General features: G+C 42.7%; 1 protein-coding gene across 1 annotated transcript in view; it reads left to right on the forward strand.

Annotated features, from left to right (window-relative positions):
• Positions 1–2,858: 2,858 nt before the first annotated feature.
• Positions 2,859–14,444, forward strand: part of LOC137321079 (fibrillin-2) — a 394,436-nt gene continuing 382,850 nt past the window's right edge. Inside the window, exons 1-3 of the mRNA XM_067983259.1 lie at positions 2,859–3,379; positions 4,534–4,616; positions 14,136–14,234. Of these exons, the coding sequence (XP_067839360.1) occupies positions 3,198–3,379; positions 4,534–4,616; positions 14,136–14,234 (364 nt within the window). The 5' untranslated portion in view covers positions 2,859–3,197. The remainder of the gene's footprint in view (positions 3,380–4,533; positions 4,617–14,135; positions 14,235–14,444) is intronic.

Below are 14,444 nucleotides of genomic sequence, written 5' to 3' on the forward strand. Positions count from 1 at the left end.
CTTTCACGACTTCAGAACGTCCCAAAGAGCATGGGTGACAGCATCTGTACTGTCTAAACATTAAATTAACCGGTTCAGAAAGTGTCTAGGAGGTACAAGGGATGCCCTGGGCAGTGTTTAAACTTGGTTTAACGGCACACCGGAGTTGTACTCCTTGTGGTGTCAAATCTAAGTGATGTGAGATTACATCTTCCATGGAGCCTCAAACTGTTTCTCTTCAGAGTCAGACTAGGTTGAAACTCCAGATTTATAATAAAACTTTACCGGCTTTACAAAATGGAAACTGCTTTGAGACGGCACTGGAGTTGCAAAGTGAATGCATCCTAAAATGAGTTTTATGATCAACACTGGATTTTCAATGGTGGTGTGAACAAAGACAAGTTGCATATTTTCACAAATGAGTGAAAAACAATTTTCCTGTGGGTGGTTTGGGTTTTAAGAAGTGTGCACAACCTGCAGGTTTATTCAGAGACTAAGCAACTTATTTACATATGCTAATAAAAATTAGCAACTTTAAAAAATTTTTTTTTATTCGTTCACGGGATGTGGGCGTCGCTGGCAAGGCCGGCATTTATTGCCCATCCCTAATTGCCCTCGAGAAGGTGGTGGTGAGCCGCCTTCTTGAACCGCTGCAGTCCGTGTGGTGACGGTTCTCCCACAGTGCTGTTAGGAAGGGAGTTCCAGGATTTTGACCCAGCGACAATGAAGGAACGGTGATATATTTCCAAGTCGGGATGGTGTGTGACTTGGAGGGGAACGTGCAGGTGGTGTTGTTCCCATGCGCCTGCTGCCCTTGTCCTTCTAGGTGGTAGAGGTCGCGGGTTTGGGAGGTGCTGACGAAGAAGCCTTGGCGAGTTGCTGCAGTGCATCCTGTGGATGGTGCACACTGCAGCCAGGTGGTGAAGGGAGTGAATGTTTAGGGTGGTGGATGGGGTGCCAATCAAGCGGGCTGCTTTATCTTGGATGGTGTCGAGCTTCTTGAGTGTTGTTGGAGCTGCACTCATCCAGGCAAGTGGAGAGTGTTCCATCACACTCCTGACTTGTGCCTTGTAGATGGTGGAAAGGCTTTGGGGAGTCAGGAGGTGAGTCACTCGCCGCAGAATACCCAGCCTCTGACCTGCTCTCGTAGCCACAGTATTTATATGGCTGGTCCAGTTAAGTTTCTGGTCAATGGTGACCCCCAGGATGTTGATGGTGGGGGATTCGGTGATGGTAATGCCGTTGAATGTCAGGGGGAGGTGGTTGGACTCTCTCTTGTTGGAGATGGTCATTGCCTGGCACTTATCTGGCGCGAATGTTACTTGCCACTTATGAGCCCAAGCTTGGATGTTGTCCAGGTCTTGCTGCATGCAGGCTCGGACTGCTTCATTATCTGAGGGGTTGCGAATGGAACTGAACACTGTGCAGTCATCAGCGAACATCCCCATTTCTGACCTTATGATGGAGGGAAGGTCATTGATGAAGCAGCTGAAGATGGTTGGGCCTAGGACACTGCCCTGAGGAACTCCTGCAGCAATGCAGTCACTCTCACCTCACCTCTGGAATTCAGCTCTTTTGTCCATGTTTGGACCAAGGCTGTAATGAGGTCTGGAGCCGAGTGGTCCTGGCAGAACCCAAACTGAGCATCAGTGAGCAGGTTATTGGTGAGTAAGTGCCGCTTGCTAACACTGTTGACGACACCTTCCATCACTTTGCTGATGATTGAGAGTCGACTGATGGGGCGGTAATTGGCCGGATTGGATTTGTCCTGCTTTTTGTGGACTGGGCATACCTGGGCAATTTTCCACATTGTCGGGTAGATGCCAGTGTTGTAGCTGTACTGGAACAGCTTGGCTAGAGGCGCAGCTAATTCTGGAGCACAAGTCTTCAGCACTACAGCCGGGATGTTGTCGGGGCCCATAGTCTTTGCTGTATCCAGTGCACTCAGCCGTTTCTTGATATCACGTGGAGTGAATCGAATTGGCCGAAGACTGGCTTCCGTGATGGTGGGGATATCGGGAGGAGGCTGAGATGGATCATCCACTCGGCACTTCTGGCTGAAGATGGTAACTTTGATAAACTGCAATGCTAACAAAAGGTTATTAATATACAATTATGTGGATTGCAATGTTAGGAGTCACATTATTGACAAATACGTGTGCAAATGTGACAAATCAAGATTGCTGTTGATGGTCTGTTTAGTTTTCTTCAAAACCTATTATATTAGCGGATCTCCCGTGGGGTTGCTCAAAGTGAGCCGCGGGTTATGGCAGAAGTTGAGAGAAAATGAAGTAAATGGACGCTTGGTAAAGTGTTTTATTTTTATTGGTACCTTGGAAATATGAAACAATTCCCGAGAGGCTGAGAACGGTGTGAAGTCCGCTATCCGACGCTCCCGGCGGGGGAGTGACAGTTGCCGGTGAGAGCACAGGTGTGCAGCCCCGTGACTTTCTGTCCAGCAAAATGAATGGGCAGCAAATCAGCGGCTGTGCCTCTCCGAGACGATTCCGGTCAGCGGCGCCCCTTGCTCGCGGTGCCGGGTGGCTATTCCCAAGACTTTATGCAAACAGATAAAAGTAGAGATAAATATTTATTTCTCCGAATTAGTTAAGATCACTTCACTTCATAAAAACAACAAAAAAAAAAGTCGATGCATAAGAAAAGGAAAAGTCGGCATTCGATTCCTCTCCCGTTTCGGTTGCACCACCCAGTGGAGCTAATGCAATGTCTTCGGATGAAGTAAATGAGGGCGCTCCTCGCCTCTTGAACTAAGTCCTCCCCTAAACCCACGTGCTCGTGCTCGCTCCCCATTGACAGCAGCCAGTGAAAAGCCCCTCGTCGCCCCGCAGTCTCTCAGTCTCAGTTCGCCTGACTGGCGGCTTTTTGCAAAGATCTGAGGTACGCTTTAGATCTCTTAAACAGGGCACCTTTCTTCAGCCTTTACATTCATGCATTTACCACCCTACCCAGATAGTTCTTCGTTTCTTGGGTCCTAGCATTACGCCGCAGCTTGCTTTCCGCCGCTAGAACCAAAACTTTTTGCAAACTTCGAAACAAAAAAAAAATCAAAACGTTTACCAGATTTTAGGAACAGCTGAGAGGAGCCCGAGTTATAAAGTAATCGCTAATCTGATTAGCAGACTGTGAATTTATTCTTTTTAAAACAAAACTTGATCTGGAAATCCTTCAAAAAGCCAAGGAGCGAGTGTGTTCCCAGGATGGGAATACAGTGCTGTTGGAAATTTCTGCTGGGATGTATAGCAATAGCGGGCATCGCGGTGGAAAAAGTGACGGGACAGCAATATCCAAGAGACTTTGAAGCACAAAGATTCACTCCAAATGAAATGAGGGAAGCAGCCAACAGAGTGAGAAGAAGAGGACAGCAGGATATGCTCAGAGGGTATACACATGATTTTTTTTTTAAAAGAAACAAAAAGTACATAGGTTTTAATATGTGTAATTTTGTTCAAAACATAGTGCTTGTATAGGTAGGGACTGGAATATTAACGTAACGTACTGTGGCTATTATGTTTTAGTGTAAAAGCAGACTTCCCGATGAACTGTCACCCATTTAAGTTTTACAGTAAATGAACATTGAGTGCATTCTTAGAGATTTCCCGGATTTCTATAAAGACATTCTCCTTAGTCTCTGTTTATGTGTAGCAGTGATCATCTGCACGTACAGTCAGATTTTATCAGAAGGTAAAATAAAAGCTGCAAATGCTGAGAATGCAACGCTGATCAGTCATCATCTGTGTTGAAAAAGGACAGGTTATGATGTTTTGAGTGCCTACCCTTTAAATATGAGAATCATTTTGATCTTGTTAGAAGACTATTCGGCAGACTTATAAATCTGGGTTAAAAGTTGGTTGACTAAATTGCTTTAGTTGCTGTCTGCGAAACTCCAAAGTGAATGTTATTGGTTCTTGCAGTTTAAATATTACTTATGAGCCTACAGAACATATCCTTTAGGAACTGTTAGAATAAAGTAATTAGATCCTCTATTGTGAGAAAAATGGTCAGTCATTTGTATAGGAAATCTGTTATGTACAATGCAGAATGGGTTCCAAAACTTACACAGACATGGAAGACTGCAATCATTCTGAAGAAAGTAGGGATTTGTCTTATTTCAAAATGATTTTAAAAAAGCCAATCCCTTCAGAGACAAGCTGGGTAAAATTATTAGTTTTAAAAAATTGATGAATTAACGTTCCCTACTTAGAATTCTTAGATTTATGGTAGGATAGCAGAAACCAGAAAAAAATATGGCTTTCCTTTCTGACTTCAAAAAGTAGAATATACTTCGATACTTGCCGAGTTTCTATTCCTCTGCATGTTGTTTATGCCATTTAAGGTAATTTGGGAAAATCAGTAACTTTATCTTTATGTACAAAACATGAATTGGTTTTGTATATGTTTTCTGTGTTGTTTATAATTAAGCTAGAAGTTGGTTGTACTTTTACTTAATCTGTGACACTATGTTTCCTTTTAAAGTGTTCTGTTTAAAGTGTTACGATTTTTGAATGATTTTGATTTTCAATGTATGCATCACAGGCCAAATGTCTGTGGCTCTCGATTTCACTCCTACTGTTGCCCGGGATGGAAAACGTTACCTGGTGGAAACCAGTGCATTGTCCGTAAGTGCTGTTATTCCTAATCACGTGATTTTGCATTTTATACTATGGGATGTGATATTATATGACGCAATGTAATATTTGAACATATGGCAATGTTTAAATAAAATATATGATACAGCGTGTATGAAAAAAACATCTGGACACAATAAATGTAAAAGAGTTATGACAAATATGTTCATATATTATCTTTGTTATCATAAGGCTTTAATTTTTAAGCCATTATTTTCACTACAAAGTTTGAATTTTATTTTAGGTGCAGATGGCAAATTATTATTTGTGGCTTGCAAATTTTCTCTTTCATTACCAAAATGAATTGGAATCAAAGGAAGACCAGAATCCCAAACTGAAATTTGAGCACCAGGATGCTGAGACATCAGTTTGGGGATCACATTAGCCAAATTATGCTAGTGTTTGGACAGACAGAAGTGCATATCCATTAGCATAGCTAGATAGTTTGGTGATGCTGTAATGTTCCATGTGCTTATCAACAATTAAATGAAAAATAAAATGCAGCTTCATTATTACAGATTTTGTTATTAAATCTCTCAATGTTTTCCTGGTCTCCAAATGGAGCTGGAGGAGATTAAAATTCAATAAAATGAGCTCCTGATAATAGCAGAACACTTTTCCCAGGTGGTCATAAGTTTGCATTAACCCTTACATTGCTGCTGTTGAAATATCTCATATTGGTGATACAGCTCGTGTGGAGGGTAAATGATGGTTGGGCCGAATGGCCTGTTTTCATGTGACTTCTATGTTCAGTGTAGCTACTATGATACTATTTCTATAATTATCACATGCATCTCTAAATGCTCACGCGTTTTATCTCAAATTCTGGTTTCTAACGGTTTGCCCACAACAGACATTAAACTAACTGGTCTATAGATACCTGATTTATCCTTCTCTCCCTCTTGGACAAATCTAATCCTATCCTCGCACAAAACACTTATTCTAGCAGGAATCATTGGATTGTGATTTCCTCCCTAATCCAAGGGTCTCGAGACCAACTGAAACCCCTCCTTCTCCTGCTCCAGCTTCGACAAACCAAAGCCTCCCCCACTCTTACTCGTACTCTTGCTCCAGCTCCGACCAATCAAACCCCCCTGCCACTACTCCTACTCCAGCTCCAACCAGCTGAAGCCCCCACAACTCCTGCACCAGCTCCGACCAACCAAAACCCTCCCCTACTCCTACTCCTGCTCCAGCTCCGACCAACCGAAGCCCCCACAACTCCTGCTCCAGCTCCGATCAACCGATGCCCCCCACTACTCCTACTCTAGCTCCGACCAACCAATGCCCCCCCACTACTCCTGCTCCAGCTCCGACCAACCAACAAAAAAAGATTCCCATTTCTATAGCTCCTTTCACGACCTCCGGACATCCCAAAGCGTTTTACAGCCAGTGAAGTACTTTTGAAGGTTTAATGTGAATTTTCCATAGTAACAGCAGTAATGGGCTGTGGGGAGTCCCAGCCCCCTCACATTACCACCATCCTATAATGATGGGTTGAGGGGGAGTCGCAGTCCCCTCACATTACCGCCATCCCATAATAATGAGCTGTGGGGTGTCCCAGCCCCCTCACATTATCACATCCCATAACGATGGGCTGAGGGGAGCCCCAGCCCCCAATGTAGTGCCATTGCACTGCAGAATGAGCCAATTATCAGAGTGGCTTTGCTGCTGATGCAGCAAGAAGCACCGTTATGTTTTAGTGAGAACACGAAAGGCCTTTATCATGGTCCTGTACTAACCCAGACAGTCCCACATTCAATCCCCAGTCTGTGCTGAAGTTAGCTGAGATCAGTCAGGGCAGAAGCTGGTCTCCGTGCCCCCAGGCTAGCGAGGGGAAGAAAATACCAGGGCACTGTCCAGGGACCTCTAGCAGAGAGTATGTGTGGAGTATTTTTGGACACTAAGGGAATCAAACAATATGGGGATAGGGCAAGAAAGTGGAGTTGAGGTCGAAGATCAGCCATAATCTTATTGAATGACGGAGCAGGCTTGAGGGGCCGTGTGGCCTAGAATCATAGAATCATAGAAGTTACAACATGGAAACAGGCCCTTCGGCCCAACATGTCCATGTCGCCCAGTTTATACCACTAAGCTAGTCCCAATTGCCTGCACTTGGCCCATATCCCTCGATACCCATCTTCCCCATGTAACTGTCCAAATGCTTTTTAAAAGACAAAATTGTACCCGCCTCTACTACTGCCTCTGGCAGCTCGTTCCAGACACTCACCACCCTTTGAGTGAAAAAATTGCCCCTCTGGACCCTTTTGTATCTCTCCCCTCTCACCTTAAATCTGTGCCCCCTCGTTATAGACTCCCCTACCTTTGGGAAAAGATTTTGACTATCGACCTTATCTATGCCCCTCATTATTTTATAGACTTCTATAAGATCACCCCTTAACCTCCTACTCTCCAGGGAATAAAGTCCCAGTCTGTCTAACCTCTCCCTGTAAGTCAAACCATCAAGTCCCGGTAGCATCCTAGTAAATCTTTTCTGCACTCTTTCTAGTTTAATAATAACCTTTCTATAATAGGGTGACCAGAACTGTACACAGTACTCCAAGTGTGGCCTCACCAATGCCCTGTACAACTTCAACAAGACATCCCAACTCCTGCATTCAATGTTCTGACCAATGAAACCAAGCATGCTGAATGCCTTCTTCACCACCCTATCCACCTGTGACTCCACTTTCAAGGAGCTATGAATCTGTACTCCCAGATCTCTTTGTTCTATAACTCTCCCCAACGCCCTACCATTAACGGAGTAGGTCCTGGCCCGATTCGATCTACCAAAATGCATCACCTCACATTTATCTAAATTAAACTCCATCTGCCATTCATCGGCCCACTGGCCCAATTTATCAAGATCCCGTTGCAATCCTAGATAACCTTCTTCACTGTCCACAATGCCACCAATCTTGGTGTCATCTGCAAACTTACTAACCATGCCTCCTAAATTCTCATCCAAATCATTAATATAAATAACAAATAACAGCGGACCCAGCACCGATCCCTGAGGCACACCGCTGGACACAGGCATCCAGTTTGAAAAACAACCCTCGACAACCACCCTCTGTCTTCTGTCGTCAAGCCAATTTTGTATCCAATTGGCTACCTCACCTTGGATCCCATGAGATTTAACCTTATGTAACAACCTACCATGCGGTACCTTGTCAAATGCTTTGCTGAAGTCCATGTAGACCACGTCTACTGCACAGCCCTCATCTATCTTCTTGGTTACCCCTTCAAAAAACTCAATCAAATTCGTGAGACATGATTTTCCTCTCACAAAACCATGCTGACTGTTCCTAATTAGTCCCTGCCTCTCCAAATGCCTGTAGATTCTGTCCCTCAGAATACCCTCTAACAACTTACCCACTACAGATGTCAGGCTCACTGGTCTGTAGTTCCCAGGCTTTTCCCTGCCGCCCTTCTTAAACAAAGGCACAACATTTGCTACCCTCCAATCTTCAGGCACCTCACCTGTAGCGGTGGATGATTCAAATATCTCTGCTAGGGGACCCGCAATTTCCTCCCTAACCTCCCATAACGTCCTGGGATACATTTCATCAGGTCCCGGAGATTTATCTACCTTGATGCGCGTTAAGACTTCCAGCACCTCCCTCTCTGTAATATGTACACTCCTCAAGACATCACTATTTATTTCCCCAAGTTCCCTAACATCCATGCCTTTCTCAACCGTAAATACCGATGTGAAATATTCATTCAGGATCTCACCCATCTCTTGTGGTTCCGCACATAGATGACCTTGTTGATCCTTAAGAGGCCCTACTCTCTCCCTAGTTACCCTTTTGCCCTTTATGTACTCCTGCTCTTATTTCTTATGTTCTTATGAACAATTACCCTGCTGACACTCATTGCCTGGGCTCGTACTTGAAGAGTGGATACTTGGGTACGATACTGGAGAACTGCCCAGTACGCATTGAACGATACTTAACAAGAGTCAGCATCTTCTCATCACCAGAAGAAAAGGGGGAAAATCTGTGGATAAAACTGTTGCACAATCCCAGAGTGTAGGCACAAACGGATCTGGGGGTACAGATTCACAAATCATTAAAAGTAGCAACGCAGGTTAATAAGGCCATTTTAAAAAAAAAAGCAAACCAAGCACGGGTTCGTTTCTAGAGGGATAGAATTGAAAAACAGAGAAGTTATATTAAACTTGTATAGAACCTTGATTAGACCACACTTGAACTATTGTGCACAGTTCTGGTCTCCATATTAGTAATAGGATATAGAGGCATTGGAGAAGGTGCAAAAAAGATTCACCAGTTTGATACCAGAACTGAGAGGTTATACCTATCAGGAAAGGCTGAACAGGCTGAGGCTTTTTTCTCTAGAAAAGAGAAGTCTGAGGGGTGACCTGTTAGAGTAATTATGAAGGGGTTCATTAGGGTACACGTAGAGAAAATGTTTCCACTTGTGGGAGAGTCCAAAACTAGGGGCCATAAGTATGAGATAGTCACTAATAAATAAATAAGGAATAATAATAAATGAGAAACTTCTTTACCAAGAGAGTGGTTAGAATGTGGAACTCGCTACTGCAAGGTGTGGTTGAGGCGAATAGCATAGATGCATTTAAGGGGAAGCTAAATAAGTACAGGGGGGAGAAAGGAATAGAAGGATATGTTGATAGGGTTAGATAAAGAGGGATGGGAGGAGGCTCGTGTGGAGCATAAACACTGGCATGGACCAGTTGGGCTAAATGGCTTATTTCTGTGCTGTACATTCTATGAAAGTCTATCTATCATTCCAGGGACCACCAATTCAATAACTAATTGAGTGTGCAAAATTGTATAAGTATCATAGATTTAGCCTAATTGCTCTTGTGATATGGCTGGATTAAACTTCAATGTTCTAGGGATCAGTTAGTTGAAAAATTACCTTTGAAACCAGTTTTCAGCCAGTTAGAGATTAATATTTAGAGGTGTGAGCTCCATTTCCAGAACGGACAATGGGGCACTGAAAGCACAGGGAAAAAGGTGAGTACAATAATTAAATATAAATAATCTAACAGAAAAGTTAATGTATAGATTAGAAATAATGTAAAATTGAAATGAAAATAGTAAAGAGACAGAGGAAGTCTGAACAAGGGAGAAAAGGGGAAGACAGGGAGAGCAGCAATAAACATTTTTTTCTCCTGTCCCTTCCTGAAGTCATTAACTCAGGGGAGGGTATGGTTCCAAGGATGCTAGCAACTCTTCTATACCTTGCCCAACTGACCAATGTGCATGTATGAGCCTAGAAAAACTGGGTAAGTATTCAGGAAATCTGTATCTGACACCATTGGGAGAGTACTATCACCACTACAGCTGTTCAAGGAGAAGACCCATCACCATCTTTACATCGCAACTAAGAATGGGCAATAAATGTGGCCTTGCCAATGTAATTCACGTTCCGAGAACAAATATATATAAAAAAAATTGTAGGCTATTTGACCAAAGAGAGTAGCACAGCCAATCATGATTCTGTTTTCACCCGACATCCATATGCATGCACTTTCCAGCAGAAGTCGCTGGATATAAGTCGCAGCAGGGATCCTGGCCGATATTTTTCTATCCCAGGAAAATAATCCCAATTGTATCTTCTGAACTGTTGCCCTAGCGACTCAACACAGGCTGTGACTCGAGTCTGGGATCTTCTGGCCAGTATGTCTTGTGCACCACCAAGCAGTGCCTTTATCGACGGGGCTATCGAAAGAAGTAAACTTTTAAAAACTTTTCATTTGTAATATAAAGTGTATATATTACAGGGTAGATTTTGCTGAGTCCTAGCTTGAATAATTGGCTAACACAGGGGAAAAGGTTTTCCTTGTATCTGTCAGCACTCTAAAGGTTAATAATCTCGGACTGTATGTAGAGTATAATGATGCATATATGCGTCCATCATGCTTCACATAATATGTGGCCAATAAAGTACCAAAGAATACATTTGAAAAAAGAATCTTAAAAAAAGAACTTTGAAGTTACTAAAATTGATATAGGCACCCAGCATGGGCAGAGGAATTAGGGATTCTGTCAAGTACTAATATTTCACGATTGGCATTAGGCTATGGATCTGGTTCAGCAAATGGGATGAAAGTGTCTGCTCTCTCTGAAGGTTGAGAGTCTTAAGTATGTTGGAAAGTCTCATTCCAGTTCCAAGTGGGCACAAGGCCACAAAACATTCTATTGGCTTGGTGCTAATTTATCAGTAGCACTGAACAAGGTGAGAGGGCAAAATGAAAAAATTAATGCAAGTACGGTAAAGGCTGATCATGTGAGGTGGAGTGTTCTAGTATGTGGTCAGCGTAGTGTAGGGGGATCTCTTTAATGTATCTGCTTAGGAGAGGAGGTCCTCATTTTAAGTTTCTTTTTAATTTCCTTGGATTTTTTTCAGCTTTTATGTAAGAAAATTAAATGCAGGTAAAAACCAGGAATTAGCAATGTTTTATCCTGAAAGGTTGAGCGCATACAAAAATATTATCTGGCCCCATTGATGTTCCACTCCTATTAGTGTTTTTAAAATTATTTAATATACTTGTTGCATAAGTGAAATTTTGTTCACATACTAAAGTCTGAAATATAACATTAGCCACATATCATTAGTATGAATTTTAAGATATTAAGTTATTAAACAATAAGTTTTAAAAAAAAACTTTTTGCTATACTAATCACCTGCTGTGCACACAAAATCCCTAAATCAGAGGATAATAGACAATCTAGCATAGAGATATGTCACTCTCATCATATTTTTTCCTACGCCAGCTGTTTTGTGCTGTGAGTCATGTCAAAAATTGGATTGTGCTAGGCTGTTCTAATAACTTTGTAAATGTCCAAGCACTCAAACAGCCCAAAGGAGTACTTTTTAAAAATTTGTTCTCAGGATGTGGATGAAGCTGGCACTGTATTTATTGCCCTGAGAAGATGGTGGTGGGCCTTCTCCTTGTACTGCTGCAGTCCTTGTGGTGATGGTGCTCCCACAATGCTTTTAGGTAGGGAGTTCCAGGATTTTAACCCAGCAATAATGAAGGACCAGTGATTTATGTCCCAGTCAGGATGGTGTGTGACTTGGAGAGAACTTGGAGGTGATGGTGTTCCCTCGACACTGCTGCTTTTGTCCTGTGGTAGAGGTTGCAAAGGAGGAACGAAGCTTGATGAGTTGCTGCAGAGCATTCTGTAGATTTTACATACTACAGTCACAGTGTGTCAGTGGTGGATATTGAGTTCAGTGGCAGGGGCACCAATCAAGTGGACTGCTCTGTCCTGGATGATGTCTAGCTTCTTGAATGTTGTTGCGGCTGCCACCATCCAGGTAAGTGGTATCTATTCCATCTCACTCCTGACTTGAGTGCCTTGAGATGCTGGAGAGGCTTTAAGGAGCCAGCAGGTGAGCCACTCATCATAGAGTGCCCAGCTTCTGCCTTGCTCTTGTAGCCATTGTATCGATAATGCTGGTTCAGTTAAGCTTCTGGTCAATGGTGACTCAGTAAGATGTTGATGGTGGTGGGCTCAGAGAATCTGGTGCCATTGTAGGTCAGAGGGAATTGATTGGGATTTCTTTTGTTTGAGATGGTCATTATTTGGCACTTAAGTGGCAGGTAACATTTGCACCATTTGCCAGCCTAAGCCTGAATATTATCCTGTTCATATCGTAGGCTGGCAAGGGCTGCTTCATTATTGGAGGAATTGTGAATTAAGAAATACAGAAGGCATCTTGCACTTTTGTGCATCCAACATAATCTTATTAAAGTCCTTTAATGACAGGCACGGTCTGGGAACTGGGTGAGGGGAGGGTCGGGGAGGCTAGTTTATTGTGACCTTCCAGCTCTGGTTTCTTTTTGTTGAATTTCTCCTCACCATCCTTGAAGATGCTGACTCTTGTTAAGAGTATGATTTTATGGTTGCTGGAATTCTTATGGTATCTCATCTAAGTGGCTATTCTTCATGTACATGCTAGCCAGTGAGTGTCGACAAGCTAATCAGCTTGGAGGGCATCACAGGCAAGCTCAATCCTGTCCTTATCTGGCATCCATATTGTTTACTTTACTGCAGGATGGCAATCAAGAACTGGAACCCTTGTTGATTTTTTCCCCTTCTCTATCTGAGGCCAAGTGTTGGCCTGTTAAGATCAACTAACTAAAGAGGAAACCAGAAATCAAACATGGGACCTTCTGGTCTTTATGGCTTAGCACTACACCACTAGGCCATTGGGGTAGCTTTGTAGACTTAGGTTTAAATCTAATGCACAATAATTAGTGATAAACCATTTATCAGACATTGGCCAGGAAATTCCTCAGAGCTGCTCCTGTTCCACCGGTGTTACTTCACCAGAAGTGCGACAGAAACCCTGTTTGCTTGTGTAATTGGAGTTTCCGCAGCATTTCTAATGAAGTAACACCAGGAGAGTGGGAGCAACTCTGAGGAATTTCCCAGCCAATGAGTCAATAAAAGAAAGAACTTTTGAATTTCTGGTGGCAGTGGGGTGAGGGGGGGGGGGTGGGGGAGAGTTTCCTGGTCGTCTGCCTTAACTTTGGCAGAAGATCCGCTGAAACTCTGGAGAAACGGCATAAACACAGTGTTTATGTTGTTTCTCTGGGGTTTCTGAGGATCATCTACCAAAGTTATGGCAGATGATTGGGAGATCCCATGTGGAAATTCAACCCCATAGTGTCTTCCACGACCTCAGGACACCCCAAAACATTTCACAGCCAATGAATTACTTTTGAAGTGTAGTCACTGTTGTTACAGTGTGGCAACCAATTTGCACGCAGCAAGGACCCACACACAGCAAATAACTGACCAGTCTATCTGTTTTGGTTGAGGGACATATGTTGGCCAGGACACTGGGAGAGCTCCCTACTCTTCTTTGAATACTGGCATTGTTTTTCTTTTATATCTACATAAATAAGCAGACCACGCTATGATTTAACATTTCATACAAAAGACAGTAGCCTAGAATATATATTCAAGTCATGGAGTGGAGCTTGGACTCAAAATCTTTTGATTCAGAGGTGAGAGTGCAGCTACTGAGCCAAGCTGATGCAGTAGTGCACAGCTATCCCTATTGTTTTTTTTTCCAAGATCCTAGGGTTCAGACAGCAGAGAAGTCAATGTAAGGGAGGCTATGGTTACAAATTGGTATACTGGCTCTGTGAACTAGGAGGGCCCAGTGCTATCACCATGTGCCCAAAAAAACTTAATCCTCTAATATTGTCACTGTCTCCTTAATGAGCACAGCAAAAGGAATTCAATGTTGCTAGAATCAAGAGCCACCAGACAATAATATATTTCAGAAAAGGACCGAGTCATTAACATATTGTTTTCACAAATATGCATGAAAATAAAAACCATGATAAATTCTGCAGTACTTGATTCAGTAAAATGTTTGCAAAAATTTAATTTAATAATATATAATCAGACCCAGCAAATATGCTCTGTAATCTCATAAATCCCTCACTTGAGAATGAAACTTGCTTCGTCATATTTATCTACTGCTTCTCACCTACAGCTATTTGTCGAAACACCTGTGGTGATGGATTCTGTTCACGTCCCAACATGTGCACCTGCTCCAATGGACAAATCTCGCCCAATTGTGGGACTAAATCCCGTAGGTTTCTAAGCATATTCTTTTACCAATTTGGAAGTCTTGTTACCTGCATGTGGTACAGTAGTAGCCGAATGACAATTTAGATTATGTACCTCAGCAACTCACGAAAAGGATTAAGAAGTATGATAATGTGAAATGCAGTATTTTATGTAACAATACTATTGTATTAAATAAAGGGATTGATAATTAAAGCTTTTCTATAATTCACTT

The sequence above is a fragment of the Heptranchias perlo genome, chromosome 4, assembly GCF_035084215.1.
Source record: "Heptranchias perlo isolate sHepPer1 chromosome 4, sHepPer1.hap1, whole genome shotgun sequence".
NCBI lineage: Eukaryota > Metazoa > Chordata > Chondrichthyes > Hexanchiformes > Hexanchidae > Heptranchias > Heptranchias perlo.